This window comes from Xyrauchen texanus, chromosome 17 (assembly GCF_025860055.1).
Source record: "Xyrauchen texanus isolate HMW12.3.18 chromosome 17, RBS_HiC_50CHRs, whole genome shotgun sequence".
Taxonomy (NCBI): Eukaryota; Metazoa; Chordata; class Actinopteri; order Cypriniformes; family Catostomidae; genus Xyrauchen; species Xyrauchen texanus.
This window is the reverse complement of record NC_068292.1, coordinates 41400904-41421390: the sequence shown is the minus strand read 5'-3', so window position 1 is coordinate 41421390 and position 20487 is coordinate 41400904. Positions and strand designations below refer to the sequence as shown.

The following is a 20487-nucleotide window of genomic DNA, read 5'->3' as shown; positions in this document are numbered from 1 at the left end:
ACATTATAATTTTCATCCCCTTTTGACTTAGGTGTGAAGTGTGACCTGGACATGTTCTTGTCAGTTTTAACAAGATTTACCCTTGCAAATTAAAACACCACTTTATCTAAGTTACAGAATGTGAAATTCTTTCATGCAGGGAGTTACTCAACATACTACAGTAGATACCTTTTCTGCATAGCTTGCCTGAGGCGTTTATTAGCTGTAATCAATGGGGAAAACAGCAAGACTCGGTGCTAGATGGAATGTGAATGCTAAGAATCTTATTATAAATGTATTGTTTTGTTTTTGTTGTTGTTTTAGATACTCAGTTTGTGTCTCCTTGAAGCTTATGTCTTACTCTGTGTCACCGAGTGTTACTTCTCTTTTTTGCTGGCAGTCAACAGGAAATCTGCAAAACCACAGACTGTGTTAAACAAACAGGCCGCCTGTTTCAACATGCAAGAATTTCACCCAACTCAAAAGCTGTAGATTGTCAGCAAACATTGCCCATACCTTTGCTTATAAAAATATTCTGTCAAACAAAGTTAGTTTGAGCCAAGTAAAAAGTAGCAATGATTTTTTTCATACATTTTTTATATTGTATTTTTATGCATACATTTTTTCCAATTTGTTAAACAGATAAAGGCTAAATAAAAAGGGTGGATCAGGGCCAAATTATTCAAACAGGAAGAGACGGAGCAGTCAGTCTGTGAGGTAGAGAAGTTGTCGATACATCGTGTTAGCATTTAGCTCTTTCAAATTCTTTTGTGAAAAACACTCATATAGTTTGGCTAGGAAATGTGGCTGTTATTGCATGTTCATACAAGGAGATGAGATGTATGTGGGCTATACTTGACATTCCGCCTAGGGGACCTTATTTTGACTCTAAATTTGAGAAGGTAAGCAGGGATATAAAATATCATCCGCCTTGTTGGGAAAACTGACCAGATAGATATAGTGGTCTAATTATCTAGGTTAATTGATTGGATTAAATACAGTTATTGTTGTATGTGCGTTGATAACATGTTTGATCTCAATATGATTTGTTGTCATATGATGCATTCTCATTTATACTATGCTTTTATAGAGATGAAAAAAGTTATACAATTTCTTCAACTATGGTCACTCTAAATGTAAGTCCAAGAGGTTGCTTTTTAATTCAAGCTAGCTGATTATTTATATGAAAATCACATTTACCACACACCATGCCTTCATTAATTTATTTACGTATGTTTTTAGATTGCATTATTTTACTGCTTGCTAGGACCCATCATTTTAACCTTAATATACAGCGACACAACATTAAAACAACCTGCCTAATATTAGGTCCTCTCGTGCCGCCAAAAGAGTGCCAACCCGCATCTCAGAACAGCATTCTGGGATGATATTCTTCTCACCACAATTGTACAGAGTGGTTATCTGAGTTACTGTAGACTTTGTCAGTTCTAACTAATCTGGCCATTCTCTGTTGGCCTCTCTCATCAACAAGACATTTTCTTACGCAGAACTGCCACTCACTGGATGTTTTTTGTTTTTGGCACCATTCGGAGTAAATTCTAGAGACTGTTGTGTGTGAAAATCCCAGGAGATCAGCAGTTACAGAAATACTCAAACCAGCCCATCTAGCACCAACAACCATCCATGCAATTATCTAATCAGCCAATTGTGTGGCAGCAGTGCATACAATCATGCAGATACAGGTCAGGAGCTTCAGTTAATGTTCACATCATTCACATTAGAATGGGGAAAAAATTAGATCTCAGTGATTTGGACCATGGCATGATTGTTGGTTGTGGTGAGATGAATATAATCTCAGAATGTTATTCTGAGACGCGGGTTGGCGCTGATTTGGTGTCACGAGGGGGACCTACACAATATTAGGCAAGTGGTTTTAATGTTGTGGCTGATCGGTGCCTGGAAATCCATCATGTTTAAACTTTGATGATTTAAAGAAAAAGTGAAATAATTATAAACCATATTTTAATATTTATTGTGTTAAATTATTTACTGTACATCAACTTCTACATGTATTATGACTGGCATCATTTCTACCACAGACAGAATTCTCTTATGATTCATTTATATCCACTGATGGACATAGAGGAAAAATAAACTTGTGAGAGTGTGAAAAGTGTGTTTTAACCCGTAACCCCCATGCAGATGGTGTCAAATTTTCAAAACAAGTTCAAGACAATTAAATCAAGTAATTTTTATTTGCATAGTGCTTTTCACAACACACATCTTTTCAAAGCATCTTTAAAGGAAACCATGCATTAACCAAAACATTTAACTGTAATCTATAAATCTAAAAGTCAGAGTGATTGTGTAGTTTGATTAAATATGATTGTAAATTGTGAATAGAAATTAAATAATTAAATAATAATTGTATTTTGAACCCAAGTGAACAAGCTGAAGGTGACTGTGGCAAGGAACATAAAACTCCAGAAGATGTTGGTGAATGGAGAAAAATAAACTTGGGAGAAACCAGACTCACTGTGGGGGTCAGTTCCCCTCTGACTAACATCATGAATATAATGCCAATATAAGTTCTTTATGTGCAGTGCAAGTCATGGTTTTAAACGTGTAAATTAAGTTAATGTTATGGTCCATTGTTTAAAAAAAAAAAACAAAAAAAAAAAGTTTGTTTTTTTACTTTAAGGTTAATGAATAATGTCTTTGAAGTTCATCCTGGATTAACTGCAGAAGTTCACATAGATGCAATTTTCCCTGTTTGTTGGCTGATGAAGGCTTTTGTTGGCAATTCAGTTATATTCTATGTATTCCATTTCAAGAGTGTAGTCCTTCAATAGACCGAGGTGATTCAGACAGAGATCAGGTATGTGAAACGCAGTTCAACCTGTAGGTCATTTCGGTGAGGTTCGGTGGGGTCCATGATATGTCCAAGGTTCAGACAGTGGCATATGAAGTATCCCATATCTTACAGTTGGAGTTGGCATTAGTTCATCCTCTGAAGTCAAAAGACTGAAGTGATGTCTGGCTGGCACAGGCTGTAGTTTATCATCATCTTTCAGCGACATGTAGCAGTGGAGTCCGACATGGAGCTGGATCTGAATCCCAAGGTTGTGACATGAAACAATAACAATTATATTAGCGTAGATGCCATTCAATTTTATGCAGAGTTATAGATCATGATGGATGTTTCTGGTTTCTGGTTCCGGCAGACCTAACTAAAGCACCCTAATTGAGTTGAAGGATTCATTAGTTGTATGCCTGGCTAAAAAGATGAGTCTTTAGTCTAGACTTAAACTGAGTGTGTGTGTCTGCATCCTGAACAGTGTTAAGGAGACTATTCCATAGTTTAGGATCCAAGTATGAAAAGGATCTACCTCCTTTTGTGGATTTTGATATTCTTGGGATTATTAACAAGCCATAATTTTGCGATCATAATGAACGTGATAGAATATAGCGTGATAGAAGGTCACTTAAGTACTGCAGAGCTAGACCATTCAAAGCTTTGTATGTAGTTAAAAGAATTTAAAAATGAATACGAAATTGAAGAGGTAGCCAATGTAACGACGACAGAATGGGGCTAATATGATCATATTTCTTGGTTCTAGTTATCAATCTGGCAGCTGCATTTTGATCTAAGTTTATTTATTGAACTTGCTGATCTAAGTTTACATTTATTGAATGTAATGCATCACAATAATCTAGTCTTGAGGTCATGAATGCATTAATTCATTTTTTTGGCATCATCAACAGAGAGCATGTGTCGTAATTTAGCAATATATCTGAGGTGGAAGAATGCTGTTCTACAAACATTGGAAATTAGATTTTCAATGGACAGATTGGTATCAAATATAACACCTAAGTTCTATGCTGTAGAAGATGATCTAAGAGTACATCAATCGAGAGTCAAATTATATTAGAGGTTTTTGGTCCAATCATTAGTACCTCTGTTTTGTCAGAATTAAGAAGAATGACATTTCTGGCCATCAAATCTTTGGTTTCATTGATACACTCTGCTAATTTGGAGAATTGTGAATTTTCATTGGCTTTAGAAGAAATATAAAGTTGGGTATAGACAGCATAACAGTGGAAACTTATTCCATGATTCCTGATAATATCTCCCAGGGGAAGCATGTATAAGGAGAAAAGCAGAGGTCCTAAAACGGATCCCTGTGGCACTCCATACTTAACTTTTGTTTGATTTGACAATTTCTCATTTACATATACAAAGTGGCAGCAGTCTGCTAAATAGGACCCAAACCATGCTAATGCCAATCCACTAATGCCAACATAATTCTCTAGCCTATTCAAGAGAATGTTGTGATCTATGGTGTCGAATGCAGCCATGATCAGATGATAAGAGCAAGTCATTTGTAACTCTGATAAGTGCAGTCTCTGTACTGTGATGGGCCTAAATCCTGACTGAAATGGTTCATATGTACTATTTTTCTTTAGAAATGAACATAGTTGGGAGGACATTATATTTTCTAGTATTTTCGACATAAATGGTAGAATTGAAATTGGTCTGTAATTAGCCAGTTCTCCAGGATCAAGCTGTACCTTCTAAATAAGCGGTTTGATAACTGCCATTTTAAAGTTTCATGGGACATGTCCTAAGCATAGCGAGGAGTTAATAATATTAAGAAGAGGTTCTGAGATTAATGGAAATACAATTTTTAAGAGCTTAGTTGGTATTGGATCTAACATACATATTGTGGCTTTTGATTTTTTGATACCTTTTGTTAGCTCTTCATGACCTATTACAGCGAGCGATTAAAATAGCTTGTGAGCAAAATTATGATACACTGTTTTCTGAGGTGCTATGACAGATGATTGCATAGTTCCTATTTTATTTCTAATTATTAAAATGTTATCAGTGAAGAAATTCATGAAGTCATTATTATTGTGCTGTGACTGAATATCTGGTTCAGTCGATGCTTTATTCCTAACCAATTTAACTCTTTCTGTAAGATTATAAGTGAAGCTATCTTTAGTAGTCAAAAAGTGCTTCTACCTCAATGATAGTGTAGTGTAGATTGAGTGACATTAGCTGATCGCAACAAACAAGAGATGAGGTAATGATCCGAGATGTCATCGCTCTGCAGCAGAATTTCTATAGTATCAACATCAACTCCATATGACAGAATTAAATCTAGCGTATGATTATGGCAATGAGTTTGTCCTGTCACATTTTGTCTGACTCCAAGAGAGTTCGATAAATGCTAATCTCAATGTGTAATTTTCATTATCTATGTGAATGTTGAAGTCACCAACACTAAAAACTGTATCTACATTAACTACAAGATCTGATAGAAAATTAGCAAATTCACCAAGAAAATCAGAGTAAGGCCCAGGAGATCTATATTCTGTAGCAAGGGCAAAAGATAACAGTTTAATTTTATCTGATGGTATAAATATTAAGCATTATTAGTTCAAAAGACTTCAACTTATTTCCTGTCCTCTGAGAAACACCAAAAACTTCACGTTGTTAGCAACACCTCCTCCTCGACCATTCAGACAAGGCTCATGTTTATAACAATAACTTCATTTACAATTAGTGCTTTGGCAGCAAGAGATGTAATGTTTGGTAGCCCTAGCTTTATATGATGTTTATCTTCCATTTTCTTTTTTTTTCAAGTTTGATCATAATCAAATTTTTTCGAAATGATTTTGTGGGAGTTTTGTGTTTGATAGTTCTGGGGACAGACACAGTCTCTTTGTGATATCTAGGTGATACAGTCTCTATGTGTTTATGTGACCTGTGTGACGTCTCAAGGCAGCAAACAGACGTTTGGATTAACCAGTTTATTTGCTTCCTGACCTGGGCCCCAGTTAGTCAAATATTATCAGTATTAAGACTATGAGCGAAATTACTAGAGAGGAGAGCGCACACCTTCCTTGGAGGTATGTAGTCTGTCTCTCTTTAGCAGGTCAGGTCTAACCCAAAAGCTCTTCCAATTTTCTATAAATCAGAATCAGAATCTTACATATACAAGGAATTTGGCTTTGTGACAGGAGCTTCCAGTGTACAACAATACAAACAATTCAAAAACAGCAGCAAGACATAGGTAATTAAAAACAAAAAAAGAATAATACAAATAAATAATTATACATATACATACATACACTCAACTTCATACATACCCACATACACACGTAGTGCAAATCTATTACAAATCTGTTATATAAAGAACACAAATACAGTATATTATGTACAGTGCAATGTATGTAATGGCAGAAGTGGATATGTTGGATAAATATAAATAGACATAACTGTGTATTGCACATAATTATTGCTCAATGGGGCAATTTAACTGTTCATGAGATGGATAGCTGAGGGAAAAAACTGTTCCTGTGTCTGACGGTTCTGGTGCTCAGAGCTCTGAAGCATCGGCCTGAAGGCAACAGTTCAAAAAGGTAGTGGGCAGGGTGAGTGGTGTCCAGAGTGATTTTACCAGCCTTTTTCCTCAGTCTGGAAGGATTATTGGTTGCCCCCTTCAAGAACTGTGAAGGGGGTTCTTGAAGGGGGCAACCAATAATCCTCTCAGCTGTCCGAACTATCCTCTGTAATCTTCTGATGTCTGATTTCGTAGCTGCACCAAACCAGGCAGTTATTGTAGTGCAGACGACAGACTCAATGACTGCTGTGTAGAACTGCACCATCAGCGCCTGTGGCAGGTTGAACTTCCTCAACTGGAGAAGGAAGTACAACCTCTGCTGGGCCTTTTTCACAATGGAGTCAATGTGTGTTTCCCACTTCAGGTCCTGTGAGATGGTAGTGCCCATGAACCTGAATGACTCCACTGCTGCCACAGTGCTTTTTAGAATGGTGAGTGTGGACAATGTTGGGGTGTTCCTCCTAAAGTCCACAATCATCTCCACCCTTTTGAGCATGTTCAGCTCCAGGTTGTTTTGACTGCACCAGTCAGCCAGCCATTCAACCTCCTTTCTATATGCAGACTCATCGTCATCTCGGATGAGGCCGATGACAGTGGTGTCATCTGCAAACTTCAGGAGCTTGACAGAGGAACCCTTGGCGGTGCAGTCATTGGTGTGGAGGGAGAAGAGTAGTGGGGAGAGCACACATCCCTGGGTGCACCAGTGCTGATGGTACAGGTGGTGGAAGTGAATTTTCCCTGCCTCACAAGCTGCTGCCTGTCCGTCAGAAAGCTGGTAATCCACTGACAGATAGACATGGGAACAGGGAGTTGGTTTAACTTAGTCCGGAGAATAGCTGGGATATTTGTGTTGAAAGCCGAGCTGAAGTCCAAAAAAAGGATCCTTGCCTATTTGTCCCGGTCTGTCCAGATGTTGCAGGACATGATGCAATCCCATGTTGACTGCATCATCCACAGACCTGTTTGCTCGATAAGCAAATTGAAGGGGATCCAGAAAGGGTCCAGTGATGTCCTTCAGGTGGGCCAACACCAGTCTCTCAAATGACTTCATGACCACAGATGTCAGGGCGACAGGTCTGTAGTCATTAAATCCTGTGATTTTTGGTTTCTTAGGGAGAGGGATAATAATTGAGCGTTTGAAGCAGCATGGGACTTCACACTGCTCCAGTGATCCATTGAACATCTGTGTGAAGATGTGGGCCAGTTGGTTAGCACAGGAACGGAGGCACATCTGGGCCTGAAGCCTTCCTTGACCTTTGCTTCTGAAAGACACGGCACACATCATCTTCACAGATCTTGAGTGCAGGTTGTGTAGCAGGAGGGGGGGGGAGGGGGTTGCAGTACGTGTTAATGTTTGTGTGAAGTGAAGATCTGAGTGTGTGTGGGGTGTGAAATTGGGCCTTTCGAATCTGCAGTAGAACACATTCAGGTTGTCAGCCAGTCATTGGTCCACCACAGGGTTGGGGGTAGGAGTCCTGTAATTATTAAGTTGTTTCAGGCCACTTCACACTGATGCTGGGTCGTTAGCTGAAAACTTGTTTTTCAGCTTCTCAGAGTTGCTTCATCTAGCCACACGGATTTCCTTATTCAGCGTGTTCCTGGCCTGATTATACAAGACTTTATCCCCACCCCTGTAAGCATCCTCTTTGGCATGATGAAGCTGTCTGAGTTTTCCTGTGAACCATGGTTTCTCATTGTTGAATGATAAAAATGTCCTATTAGGGATGCACATGCCCTCACAGAAACTGATGTATGATGTAACAGTATCTGTGAGCTCATCCATGTCTGTAGCTGCAGCTTCAAAAACACTCAAAGCAGTCAAAGCAGGTTTGTAGTTCCAGCTCTGCTTCATTAGTCCATCTCCTTGCAGTCCTTACAACTGCTTTATTGATTTTAATTTCTGAATGTAGGTCGAAAGAAGATGAACCAGACAATGATCAGAGAGTCCCAAAGCTGCACGTGGGACAGAGCGATATGCATCCTTTATTGTTGTGTAGCAGTGATCCAATATATTCCTGTCTCTGGTGGGGCATGTAATGTGCTGTCTGTATTTGGTTATAACTGAGTCCGGGTATTGTTGTTCTGTGTCTGTGATTTGATCAGCCAGCTGTTGCAGCGCTATGTTCCAAGACGCGTTTGGAGGAATGTAAATACACACCAGAATAAACAAAGAAAACTCCCGCAGCGAGTAGAATGGCTTACAGTTAATAAAGAGCGCTTCCAGATTAGGACAGCACATCCTCTTTAACGTTTTTACATCTGTACACCAACTTTCGTTGATATAAAAGCATGTTCCACCACCTCTCGTAACTCCGCAATGCGATCCGCTCTGAACAGCTGGAAGCCCGACAGATATAATGCGCTGTCCGGAATGGCTTCACTCAGCCAGGTTTCAGTGAAGCACAGTGCAGCAGAGTTTGAGAAGTCCTTATTAGAACGAGTAAGGAGATGTAGTTCGCCAGTTTTGTTGGGAAGAGAGCAGAGATTCTCTAGATGAATGCTCGGCAGTGCTGTTCGAACGCCGCGCTGACAGAGTTTAACCAGCGCGCTGGCTCGTTTCCCTTGCCTGCGTCTCGTAACGCTTTTAAACAACATAGCTGTGCCTCCGACTAAAATGTCCAGCAGAATGTCAGAATATTCAAAAACTGGGAAAAGATTATCTGGTATGTGCTGCCGAATGTTCAGCAGTTCGTCCCTGGTAAAATTGACTGGAAATGATTACTAAACACAGGACAAACAAACAAAAACAACAAAAGAATTGGAGAGCTCCACACCGATGCAGCCATCTGCGGCGCCATCGTTGCACTATATCCTAAATATATACTATATACTAACTATATACTATATACTAAATCCTATGTTATTCTCCAAACACCACTCAGCAACAGTATCTTCCAGCTTCTCTTTCTCACTGATCTCCACTAGTGTTCGGATGCGTGTCTCTAACTCATTAATCTTCTCCATCAGCTTGATTAATTCCTTACAATTACCGCATGTAAACTCCTCACTGCTGACGAAAGAAACTATAGTATACATGTGGCATGTAATACAGGAAGCAATAACATGCGCGGATGCTATGACTTACCGCAATTGTTTGTTGTTTTGGTTGTTCTTGTGCAGCAAGTGCTTGAGATCGATGTGGTTCCTAATCAGCAGATGTGTGAGATTGATGCAGTAATCCATGTTAAACACTGTGGAAAAAAGCGGAAAAAATAAAGAAAATAGGAGAAAAATGGGTGCGTGCGGTATAATACACACAGGTGAAACAGCAGTACAGCAGTAACTGAAACAGTAAAAGGAGAAAAACCCGAAGCACGCGGTAAAATGTCAAAAGATAACATGATGAACGTTTAAGAATAAGCAATACTAAGCAGCCAAGCAAGCTATGAACACGTGTGCAGCGTGCCATCAGCAACAGGAACAGGAAGTGATGAGAAAATTGAAAATAATAGAACAGAATATATAGTTTTTTTTTTTCATATATTAAAGAGATGATACAACAAATTAGAACAGGATTAATTACTTCCACACTTCAATATCATGAGACGCAACTGTCTGTCAAACACATATTGAGTTACACATACAGTAAGCTACACATAAGCTACACATGAGTTGTATTTTCTCAGGTCCTTTTTGAGTTTAAATAGATGTACAACTTGCATAATTTCAGTAGTACACCCAAATGACAATAGCCAAATCATACTGTTCATGTATTACACTTGCTGTAGTTTACTTCCTCGTTGGTTCTTCATCAAATAGCAATGCCAAATGTAAATCTAGTCAATTACTGAAACATCAGCGCCACCTTGAGTAACAAATAACATGTTTAATGTGTATCTGTACACGCATATGGAATACTGACAATTCACCACTGTCACATGAACATGATATAGTTTTCATTTTTATGAATATATTACTCTTATTACTTTGTCTTGTAATAAACTAAGCAATAGATATCCTGTGATAATTAACTTATATAGATATGAAATAATCATAAAAATCTGAATTATAGAAGTACAAAAAAAGCAATACCATTTCATATCATGAGTCTACACTTTTGGTAATAAAGCAGTAAAACAAATATGATATGTTTTCTTTCTTTCTTTCTTTCTTTCTTTCTTTCTTTCTTTCTTTTTACACTATTCAGAAGAGAAAGGTTGAGGAATACTAAAGAGGTGTAAACATAACTCCAAAAAATGGATGATGTTCAGGGGGTGGAATGAAGTCCCAGGTCACTAATGACCCAATAAATGCATTAAAGTGTCAAGGTAGTTTATTTTCTACCAAAGAAACAAAAGTGCAAGCAGTTAAAGAAACACCCATTCATTTTAGTGCTAAGACATTGTAATCATTCAATACTTTAGATATTATATATACACTAATGTACACCGACTGTTCATAACTGAGTCCTTAAAGTGTCTTGCCTTATTAATATATGGAAATAAGGATTCTCTTAATTCTTGTTTTTATAGCCTCTCATATTTTCTACATGATTTATGGAGAGTTCTGTGGAAGCTACGATGGAATCCACAGAGGTCACAGCTGAAACCTCAGCGGACACGCAACTGGAACCCCTTCTCATTTTCGAAGAGGGGGATGAACCTTCAGATATGATAAATAGCACAGAAAGAGGAAGCACAGTACTGAGAGTTAGACAGGGTGAGGCAAACAGAAAAGATGAAACTGGCAACATAACAGAAGCTGCAGAGGGAAGTCAACAAGATGAAAACAATGTCCATGCAGGAAAAAGCGAAAGTGGAGCACTAGAAGAAGTAGTAAATGAGGAGGGGAACGTAAATGTAGAACATCAACAAGAGGAAAAGTTGGAAGATCATGAAGGGTGTGTAAATATGATGAAAACAGATGGGAGATTGTCAGATGGGACAAAGGGGGTAGCTGAGAAGATGCCAAAAGAGGAGATACAGGAACCAGTGGAGAAAATGACAGACGCATCGACTCAAGATAAACCAAATGCTCAAGTTAAACTACGACCCAAAGACAGACTGAGTCCTGATGATGCAAAGCAAATGGTAAAGATTCCAAATAATATTGTGCTGAAATCTTTTAAAGATCCCATTAAATCCCTTGATGAGTGCAGTTGACGTACATCCTTATTAGGAAGTAGAGGCGGGACATTCCAAAGGAACTCATCACTTTTTTTAAAAACAAAAACTTTAAAATCTTATCTGGGAACAATGATTTGCGACTTGCTAGTCTTTTGCAGTTGGCATTGGGGGAGGGGCATTCTCAGACAGCATTTTATTGGAAAAAAATCTGGATTCCCAGATGTAATGTAATCATATTTTTGGTCCATTTTCCCAGAAGAGTGTAAAATTAAAATGCATATATCTGGTAAAAGTTTATTTTGACCAATAGCAAATGGTCAGTTGAGCGCTTAAAGTAAAGTACATGTTGGTTTTCAGGGTTACGCAAATTCATCACCAGCACGGTACGAAAGGACTGTCATGGACAGTATGCATCTTTGCACCATCCTGGGGTGCTTTGCATTTCTTAAATTGTGCATCCTCGATTCCTCGCTCCTCTTTCCTATAACCCATGGCCAGGAAACCGATCAAGAAAGCTTACCGAGGATGCTTGAGCAAGGAAACACAGGATCATCTTATGCAGAAGACTTTTTAGTCAAAGTACCTGATGCACACAAGGTTGTTTCAACAACATAATGTCAAGAGCTCATGTAATACAGCTGCGCTGAGCCGGCACACAGAAGTAACACTTGAGTGAGCAAAGACATTTCATTTTACAAATCAGTCTTGCTTAGATTGCTCCATCCTCATTTGCACAATTTCAGAAATGACAAGCATCCCTGGTCTCATAGATTCATGTTTCTTGCTATAACAAAATGTTTTGCTAAATTAGTTTTACATGGCTCTTTGTACGTAACACGGCAGTTTCCTGGTGAAACTTTTATTCCCTTCGATAAATAAACACTTATTTTGTAAGTGTTCCAAACACAACAATATCTGAAGACATCTTAACACATTTGCTATGGCACATAATTTGAAAGACGATACATTTTAGACTTAGATGCACCACGAAATGATGTTGATGACGTTTTTCACCTCACATTTGCTTCTATGACACTATTGGTTAGGTTTAGGTGTAGGCTTTCGGGTAGGAATGCCATTTTGTTTATTTAAAACTAAATAGAGTACTAACCTTAAAACCTCATCTGTTGGGGAGAACATTTAACTCGCTATTAGCACCACACAGAAGACATTTCACCTCGAAACTGCCTAAATAAGTGTCATAAACCATGCCATTTAATTTTGCAAAAACGTTGCCTCAGTCATATAATGTTAATGAGATCAGGTGTCATCATCCCACGCACCTGTTATTCACTTTGCTAAAAGAATATCACAATGTAGTCGCATGCATCGAACGTGTTCGTATGGGCTCCCAGTCAAAAGAGCATACTTTGAGCCTGAAAGAGCATGCTGAAAAACAAAGTATACCCTAGCCTTAACTTCTCGATTACGTTGACGTGCTCTAGACTTTCAAAGTATACTCTTTTGTCCAGAAGGCTGTGCAGACACATTCAACACATGCACACTACAACTACTTTATGATATCCTGTTGTACAGTCCATGCCAGGTGTTTGAAGTCGATGCAAAAGTTTGTGTGTCTTCCGACAGTTCACGTGCCTTGAAAATCTGGGGTAAATAGGGTCAATTTTATTTTCATATAACATTGTTAGTAGTGTTGGCTATGGTAATTGTTAATGCTTATACTTAGGGTTAGGGATTTGAACAAACCGTGTAATCTGTCCCACTGATCAGTTTGCTTGTCTTATTAAACATTGTTTATAATATTTATTAATAATATTTGTAACTGGCCCCTTTAAAATATTGCTCTTATTCAATTGACTTTACATAAATACAGACTAAAGGAAGATTCATGATGAGCTGCAGGAAGCAATTTGATGTAATGATCATACATTGCTCATGTCATTAGGTTCACCGGTTATCTGCAGATTCTCCTGATGCTCTGTGTGAGCTGCTGTACATGTTACAAGAGGGCCGACGACTCAATGACCAGCGCTGCTCATTCAGACTGGAGGGCCGGAGAAGATGTTACTCTGAACCCAGCACCCCTCGGCACAGTCAGAAAGGTGAAGAACATACACCCATTCAAAAAGTACTTTGGTGATACCATGCTAAAGTAAAGTTTTCATATGATAACAGATTTTACCATGGGTAAGGGGTGTTCATAGGCAGACATGAAGCAGATAAAAACCACCACCAATGTTCAAGAAAGAGTTTAATGTATTGATCAGAACATTGGAATAAACTATTCTTGTGCCACATAATACAGTTCATGAGTCTAACTGTAGGACGTTTACAGTTGCCAAGCAACATTTAGAGTCAGAACTATTTAGATTTTATTTAACATGCTATTCATACAGTATGTTATCTATAAATGGATTCACACATGTAAACTTTTTTGTTCACTGTATTTATTACATGCATGTCATGCATGTTACATATACTGTATACTGAATATTCCGTAACCAATATGGCCACTTTGGCTTTCATTGTTTAGCTTACATTGCTGTAGCTCAAGTGGTAGAACACTGCGGTTTCAATGCCTGTGTCATAGGTTCGATTCCCAAGGTAAACACATACTGCAATGAAAACCTTAATAAGTTGACTTTACTCAAAGTAAACTTGTTCCATCAATTAAACAAAATAATGGCGTCTCCAGGACTTTGTGTAATTAAGTTCACTTAACTTGGTGTTCCTAACTAATGAACTTAAATATTTATGTTAAGGTAACTAGATGCAAGTATACCACTTAGAATTGCTATTTAAGTATTGTATCTACTTAATTTTAATTCATACTATAATAAAGCTCAAATAAAGAAAATACATAAATACATAAACTTTATTCTCCACTGAAATGCATATAAACCTGTACTCAGGGTTGGGAGGGTTACTTTTGAAATGTATTCCACTACAGATTACAGAATACATGCTGTAAAATGTAATTTGTAACATATTCCATTAGATTGCTCAAGGTCAGTAACATATTCTATATACTTTGGATTACTTCTTAAGGTCTGGTTGATTTTTTCACTTGTTTTGACTATAAAAACTCTGTCAGTACAGTGAGACAAAACACACATGTTAAAAATACATTCTCTGAAAAACCCATATATCTTATGCAATGTTGTTTCTATACCAAGATCAATCAACTTGATCTTGTTATAAGGATTTTTAGATATTTTTACAGGAAAACAATACAACAATTATTATCAAGAATATGAATTTTGCCCTAATATCAAAAGTCTTACAAGAAATTATAATCTAACGTAAATTTTCTTGATAAAAAACATGATCTTGTCTGGTAACATGTGCATGTAAACTGGCTAGAAATAACATTTTAGCTTAGCGTAAAGCTAACATATTACACAAGGTTTATTTGTATTTCTTCTGCTCCAAACTTACTGAAAGGACTAAATATGAAATTAAACAAATGACAATAAAATACAAAGTAATCTCTTCAGTAATCAAAATACTTTTTGAATGTTACTGTATTCTAATTACAAACCATTTAAATTGTAACTGTAGTCGAATACAGTTACTTATATTTTGTATTTTAAAATGTAAATCCGTTTTTTTTTGCACGTGTAATAATGAGTGTAAATCTGTATTTTAAGATGATTAGATTAGATTCAACTTTATTGTCATTGTGCAGAGTACAAGTACAAAGACAACGAAATGCAGTTTGCATCCAACCAGAAGTGCAAAAAAGCAGAAAGGTGCAATGTGCTATTCAAGTGTAGACAGGTGGTGCAAAGGCAGGACAATAAATATGTTGCAGCAATATTCTTTTACTCCCCAAACCTGCCTGTACTTCAGTTTATCATGCTAATTCGTGAATTGAAATAGAATTATCACTGTCCAACTTTACCAAACTGGTACAGCCTTTACAAAAAATCCAGAGTTCTGGCAAACTCGCCGCAAATTTGCCACACATTTGCAAGTAGTAATTTTCACATGAATATGAGCTTGTGAATTGCCTCAAATGTTTGCCAGTTTGCGTCTCTTCACTGATAGTGGTGAATCTGCAGCAAACATTTGGCGACAATGGACAAATTGCAGCATGTTTGCCGCAAAGCTCAATTGCATGTGAAAATGATCAGTGGTGATTTTGGAGCAAGTTTGCGGCAAATTTGCAATGAACTCCCGGTTTTTGCAAGGGAGATCACCCTAATGGAGACATCAAACGAATTAACTATTTGCAACAAAACAACATAAATAATACTACAAAAGAGCTAAAAACCTAAATGCACCTAATAACCTAATAACAACTATTTAAATACCCCATAAGTTCCCTTTGACCAAGGAAACATAATTAAATAATTCAAACTCAAGGGATTATTGGTATTACCCATAGCCTCTATATTGTACTCAATCATCTGAGTTATCAACAGGGTTGGGGAGTAACAGAATACACATAATGGGATTACATTTTAAAATACAAATATTAGTAACTGTAGTTCACTTCAGTTACAGTTTTACGTATTTTGATTACTGAAAAAATATTTTTTTTCTTTTTTTCATTTAATGTTTAAACATTTATCCATATAATTGATATAATCTGAGGAGCTTTCAAACAGCAGTGAAACACTTTCTTAAGATGTGTTACATTCATACAAGTTCATACTGTTGTGAGTGAAAAGGTGGATATGACGTCAATGAGGAATTGTCCCTTGGGAGCTTAAAGTCCCTGTAAAGTCAAAATTAAGTATGTGTTCTGAGTTTGTCATATCACAGAAAAATGTGTTATTAGCCACCCAGCCAAATTTGAATGGTAAAAAAAAGTCGGCAAGTACATAAAATAAGCTATCAAAATCTTGAAAAAATGAGCAATGGTCTCTGCTCTCAAACGCTGGGGGCGTGTCCGCTGGCTGCGCTGAAACCACGCCGACACCGATCTGTTTCGTACATGATCGCATCCAGGTAGTACGCATTTCTGTGCCGAAGGCATAGCTAACTAGCAAACTGTAGGCTGTAGTAACTAATAATAGTACTGACAGTAACTCGCGATTGAGCGCCAAACTGATGCGAATGTGCTCTATTTATATTGTTAGGGAGCGGCCAGCCTCAGGGGCTCCAGTGCGTCATCAAGTAGGGGCGTGTCCAGGAGCTCAGGGGCTCCAGTGCGTCATCGAGCCCCCATTTTAGCCCCGCCCAAAAAATCCGGAAAATAGCAATGGTGAAAAACTGTTTAACGGTCTAACTCCACAATTCAGTCCTTCACAGTTCACAGTCTTTGTAATATGTTTTAGCAATACATTTCTAACATTTATAATGTGTTTAGAATTTTTTTTTTAGAATTGCCTTTACAGGGACTTTAATAGAGGAGCTACATCATGTTTCTACAGCTTAACAAGAAAACAGTTAGAAAGGCTTTGACAGATGAAACATAAATCCAATTAATACATGATTACACGCCTTGTCAAGTGATTTTTATGATGTTAGGCTATTTTTACAAGAAATGCTAACCAATTTAGCCTTAAGCTAAATAAGTAAGACCTTTGATATTAGAGCAAAGATGTAATGCAAAAATCATATTCTTAATGAGAAATTAAATATTGTTTTCTGTAAAAAATATAAAAAAATCCTTAAAGCAAGACAAATTTAAGTGAATTTTCTTACTTAATTTCCTTGTTTATCCTTGTTTCCTTGTAAAAATGTGCCAGTACTGAAGAAGTAATCCAAAATATTTAGTTTACATTACTGACTTTGAGTAATCTAATGTAATATGTTAAAAATGACATTTTACAGCATGATTCTGTAATCTGTAGAGGAATACTTTTTAAAAGTAACCTCCCTAACCCTGGTTATTAACACCTAAAATTCAAAATATGAGTTGAGCTCAAAATCTGACATTTCAAATAAAGTTACAGAACAACTTGATTTTTCAAGTAATGACAAAATTAGGGTTTACAGTGTAGAAATGTGTACATTATATATTGAATGTACTGCATGTCACTTAAGATGAAATTGTCTGCCAAAATAATTAATGCGAATTGTTGGATGTCTTTTGTTGTGTATGTTCAGTGTAGCTAACAAATCGTATCATTCAAAACAGTGGTCTTCTCCTCCATGACGTCACTGCAGAAGGAAGAGTTCTTCGATTATTTGGCAATCTCACAGAGCCGTCGACTTGATGACCAGCGAGCAGAGCTCCAGAACATTCCTCCAGCCCCCCCACCACCCCAACCCAAATCCAAACAGAGGAAGAGCAGCTGTAAGGTCACAGAGGTTACCCCAACGGTTCCCACACCAACACCAAAAGAGGATTTATACAACATGATTGTGATTTCACAAGTAAGTGCTCTAATCGTGTTCTAGAGATCATATTGATAATTAATATGTCATTGAGTTTTTTATATAACATTTGGTTCAATATCAGTAGTATAGACATCTCTAATTTAATGTTACTCAAGGTTTCTTGAACCAAAAAATAGTGCCCAACATTTTTTGATGGACAATGTCGAAATCTAGAGAGTAGGGTGACCAATTGCATATTTACTGCATATATATAACTCTAGGTTTTTTGTACTTGGAAAGAGAAATGAAGACTGTGGTAGCTTGATTATAACTGCCCATGTAAACGTATCGAACGACTGTTTTGAGCCGGTTCTGTTTAGTGTCCGATTCCCAAACTACTGACTCCCATGACCCGGATCTTCTGCATCCATAGCACGAAATACAGTGCGACCCGTGCAGTCCGATTCTTGAACTAATTAGTCTAATTAGACAGTTCTTTTAAATCTACAGCTGAAACACAGCTTGACCAAGAATCTTGTTTTCCATAATATGTCCCTGTGCGATGCTTATTTTTCTTTTTATCACTAATTTAATAATTTCTTCACGCTTTTAGGCCCAGGGGCGTTTGGAAGAGCAGCGCAGCGCAGCTCCAGGACCGATGGACGATGAAGATTTCTTCTCTTTGTTGTTGAAGGTCCAGGGCGGAAGAATGGACGAACAGAGGACCGAACTCAAACCTGATAGTTTATAGATGCTATTAAGCTGAGAAACAAACATGAGGTTCCTGCTTTACTGGGCCTTTGTCAATGTTATGCAGTATGTGATTTTATGATGTCAGACTCTTTCCTGTCTAAATATAAATAACTATAAAGATCAGACTACCACTGTAAGAGTACTTGCACTACTTTTTAATGTTGCTGCATTTGTTGAGCTTAAAACCAAAGCTCCATACAGATAAATGATGGGAGATTATGGTATCTCGTGCTTTTAAATATTAAGAGACATCTGAAGGATCTCTGTCTTTTTCTAAAACTGTACAAGCGTTGTTACAGTCTTTAACTGAAAATAAACGTAAACATAAAAATAAATGTTTAAATGTAAATTATGATGTTTACTCTTATGAGGAGCAAGATATAAAATGTGAATGATACAAAAGCTTTATTCATTGATTATATAGTTGGCCCATAAGAGATTTATATACTGTGGATGTTGTCATGACAACTCCTTTGCTACTCCTTTTCTGAAATGTTGTTTATTGCAACAGAAAATAATTCTCAATTTGTTAAAACAAGCAAGAATTGCGATTACATAACTGCACTTACAATTAAAGTCAATGGGGCAATTCTTTTGAGAGCATAGCAAGACTGAAAAATCATCTGTGTTTACATGAGACTATTGTGGTAGGTAACTCACTAACATTGTCTGTGTAAAATATAATCTTTTAATTTCATAACTTTTAGATAGGATATAGGATACCAGAAAGAGACGTGATAATGCATTACCTGTTATAAGGAACATTTTGACAATTTTGCTGCTCAAATAACACATTTTTGCACAAAATAATAAATGTATGCGCTTAAACAAAAATACAAAGGTCACTTTCAGCTTTTAAACCCTCCAGAACATCTTACTCTATAGTAAGTGCCTTAATATAAACTCATTTTTGCTTGTTTTAACAAACTAAGGATGAGTCAAAATGATTGTCTGTGGTATTATTATTATCATTACTATATGAATCACAGAAGAATAAAACCTTGAGTTAAAACACCCATTTTTCCATATTCCATAGAATGCAAAAGCAATAAAAGAGAGGCATTTTGTCATTTTACACAGATATACACGCACATGTGTTGTCAGTGGTTAATTTTCACCACTGCTGATGTTTGTTTGAGTGTCTTGTATTTTTGCTATTGATGTTTTAAAGAGATTGCAACATTTTATATAATTAAACATGTCAGAACTGATGGCATGTCAAATTGTTTTGAACTTTTTAACTGCTTATGACAGGAGGGATTCATTCTTTTTTTATTCTGTACCTCTAATGCATACACACACACACACACACACACACACACACACACACACACACACACACACACACACACACACACACACACACAAAGATATGATCCTTAGCTAATCAGATTATTTCAGAGGGACGAAGCTTTTGTCCCTTAGTCTTTAAGGTGTCAGACCCAGTTATGAAGCCCAAACACCGCAATCAAATTGCAAATGCTGGCTATTGTCACGCAGCAAAACTGCTGAGTCATATTTACAGCTAGATTACATAAACTGGCATCTACAACAAGGAGGTGGTAGGATTGACATCAAATGCTGCCTATATGTCGGCCATATTTCTGGTCACCTTTCACCCTAAAAATCAAAATATATTTTGTAGAAAGAAAATAAAGCCTGTTTTTAGGTCCATTTTTTTCATGCAGTCATTACTCAAAATACCTGAAGTTGCATGACCAAAACGTATTAATTAAATTGTTTATAATAATTGTACAGCATTAAAGGGCTTGTTCTCCCATGAATGAAAATTCTCTCATCTTTTACTCTCTCTTCATTTACTCTTATGCCATCCCAGATTTCTAGAAGAATATCTTAGCTCTGTATCTCCATACAATGCAAGTGAATGGTGACCAAAAGCACATAAAGGCAACATAAAAGTAATCCATAAGACTCCAGTTGATTAATCCATGTCTTCAGAAGTGATATGATAGGTGCAGGTGAGAAACAGATACAAATTTAACTAGAAATTCTCCTGCCAGCCCAGTAGGTGGCAATATGCATAAAGAATGCAAATCACCAAAAACAAATGAAGAAGAACTCTT

At 37.1% G+C, this 20487-nt stretch overlaps 1 protein-coding gene across 2 annotated transcripts; it reads left to right on the top strand.

The window, feature by feature from the left end:
* The first annotated feature begins 674 nt into the window (after positions 1–674).
* On the top strand, positions 675–20159 carry LOC127657734 (G-protein-signaling modulator 1-like). 2 transcript variants are annotated; one of them, XM_052146605.1, is made up of 6 exons: positions 675–881; positions 10498–10618; positions 10823–11380; positions 13323–13479; positions 17469–17707; positions 18264–20159. In XM_052146605.1, the coding sequence occupies exons 3-6, from the start codon at positions 10847–10849 to the stop codon at positions 18399–18401; spliced, it is 1068 nt and encodes a 355-aa protein (XP_052002565.1). In that variant the 5' UTR covers positions 675–881; positions 10498–10618; positions 10823–10846; the 3' UTR covers positions 18402–20159. The 2 variants fall into 2 exon arrangements, with proteins under 2 accessions (XP_052002565.1, XP_052002564.1); XM_052146604.1 differs by lacking the exon at positions 10498–10618 and having other exon boundaries at positions 18264–20158.
* Positions 20160–20487: the final 328 nt, after the last annotated feature.

Bases quoted from the DNA above. Each gene is read 5' to 3' on its own strand.
- LOC127657734 (XM_052146605.1), top strand. From the start codon at position 10,847: ATGGAGAGTTCTGTGGAAGCTACGATGGAATCCACAGAGGTCACAGCT. The intron at 11,381-13,322 runs GTAAAGATTCCA...TCATGTCATTAG, and splicing joins CTGATGATGCAAAGCAAATG to GTTCACCGGTTATCTGCAGA. The intron at 13,480-17,468 runs GTGAAGAACATA...CATTCAAAACAG, and splicing joins CCCTCGGCACAGTCAGAAAG to TGGTCTTCTCCTCCATGACG.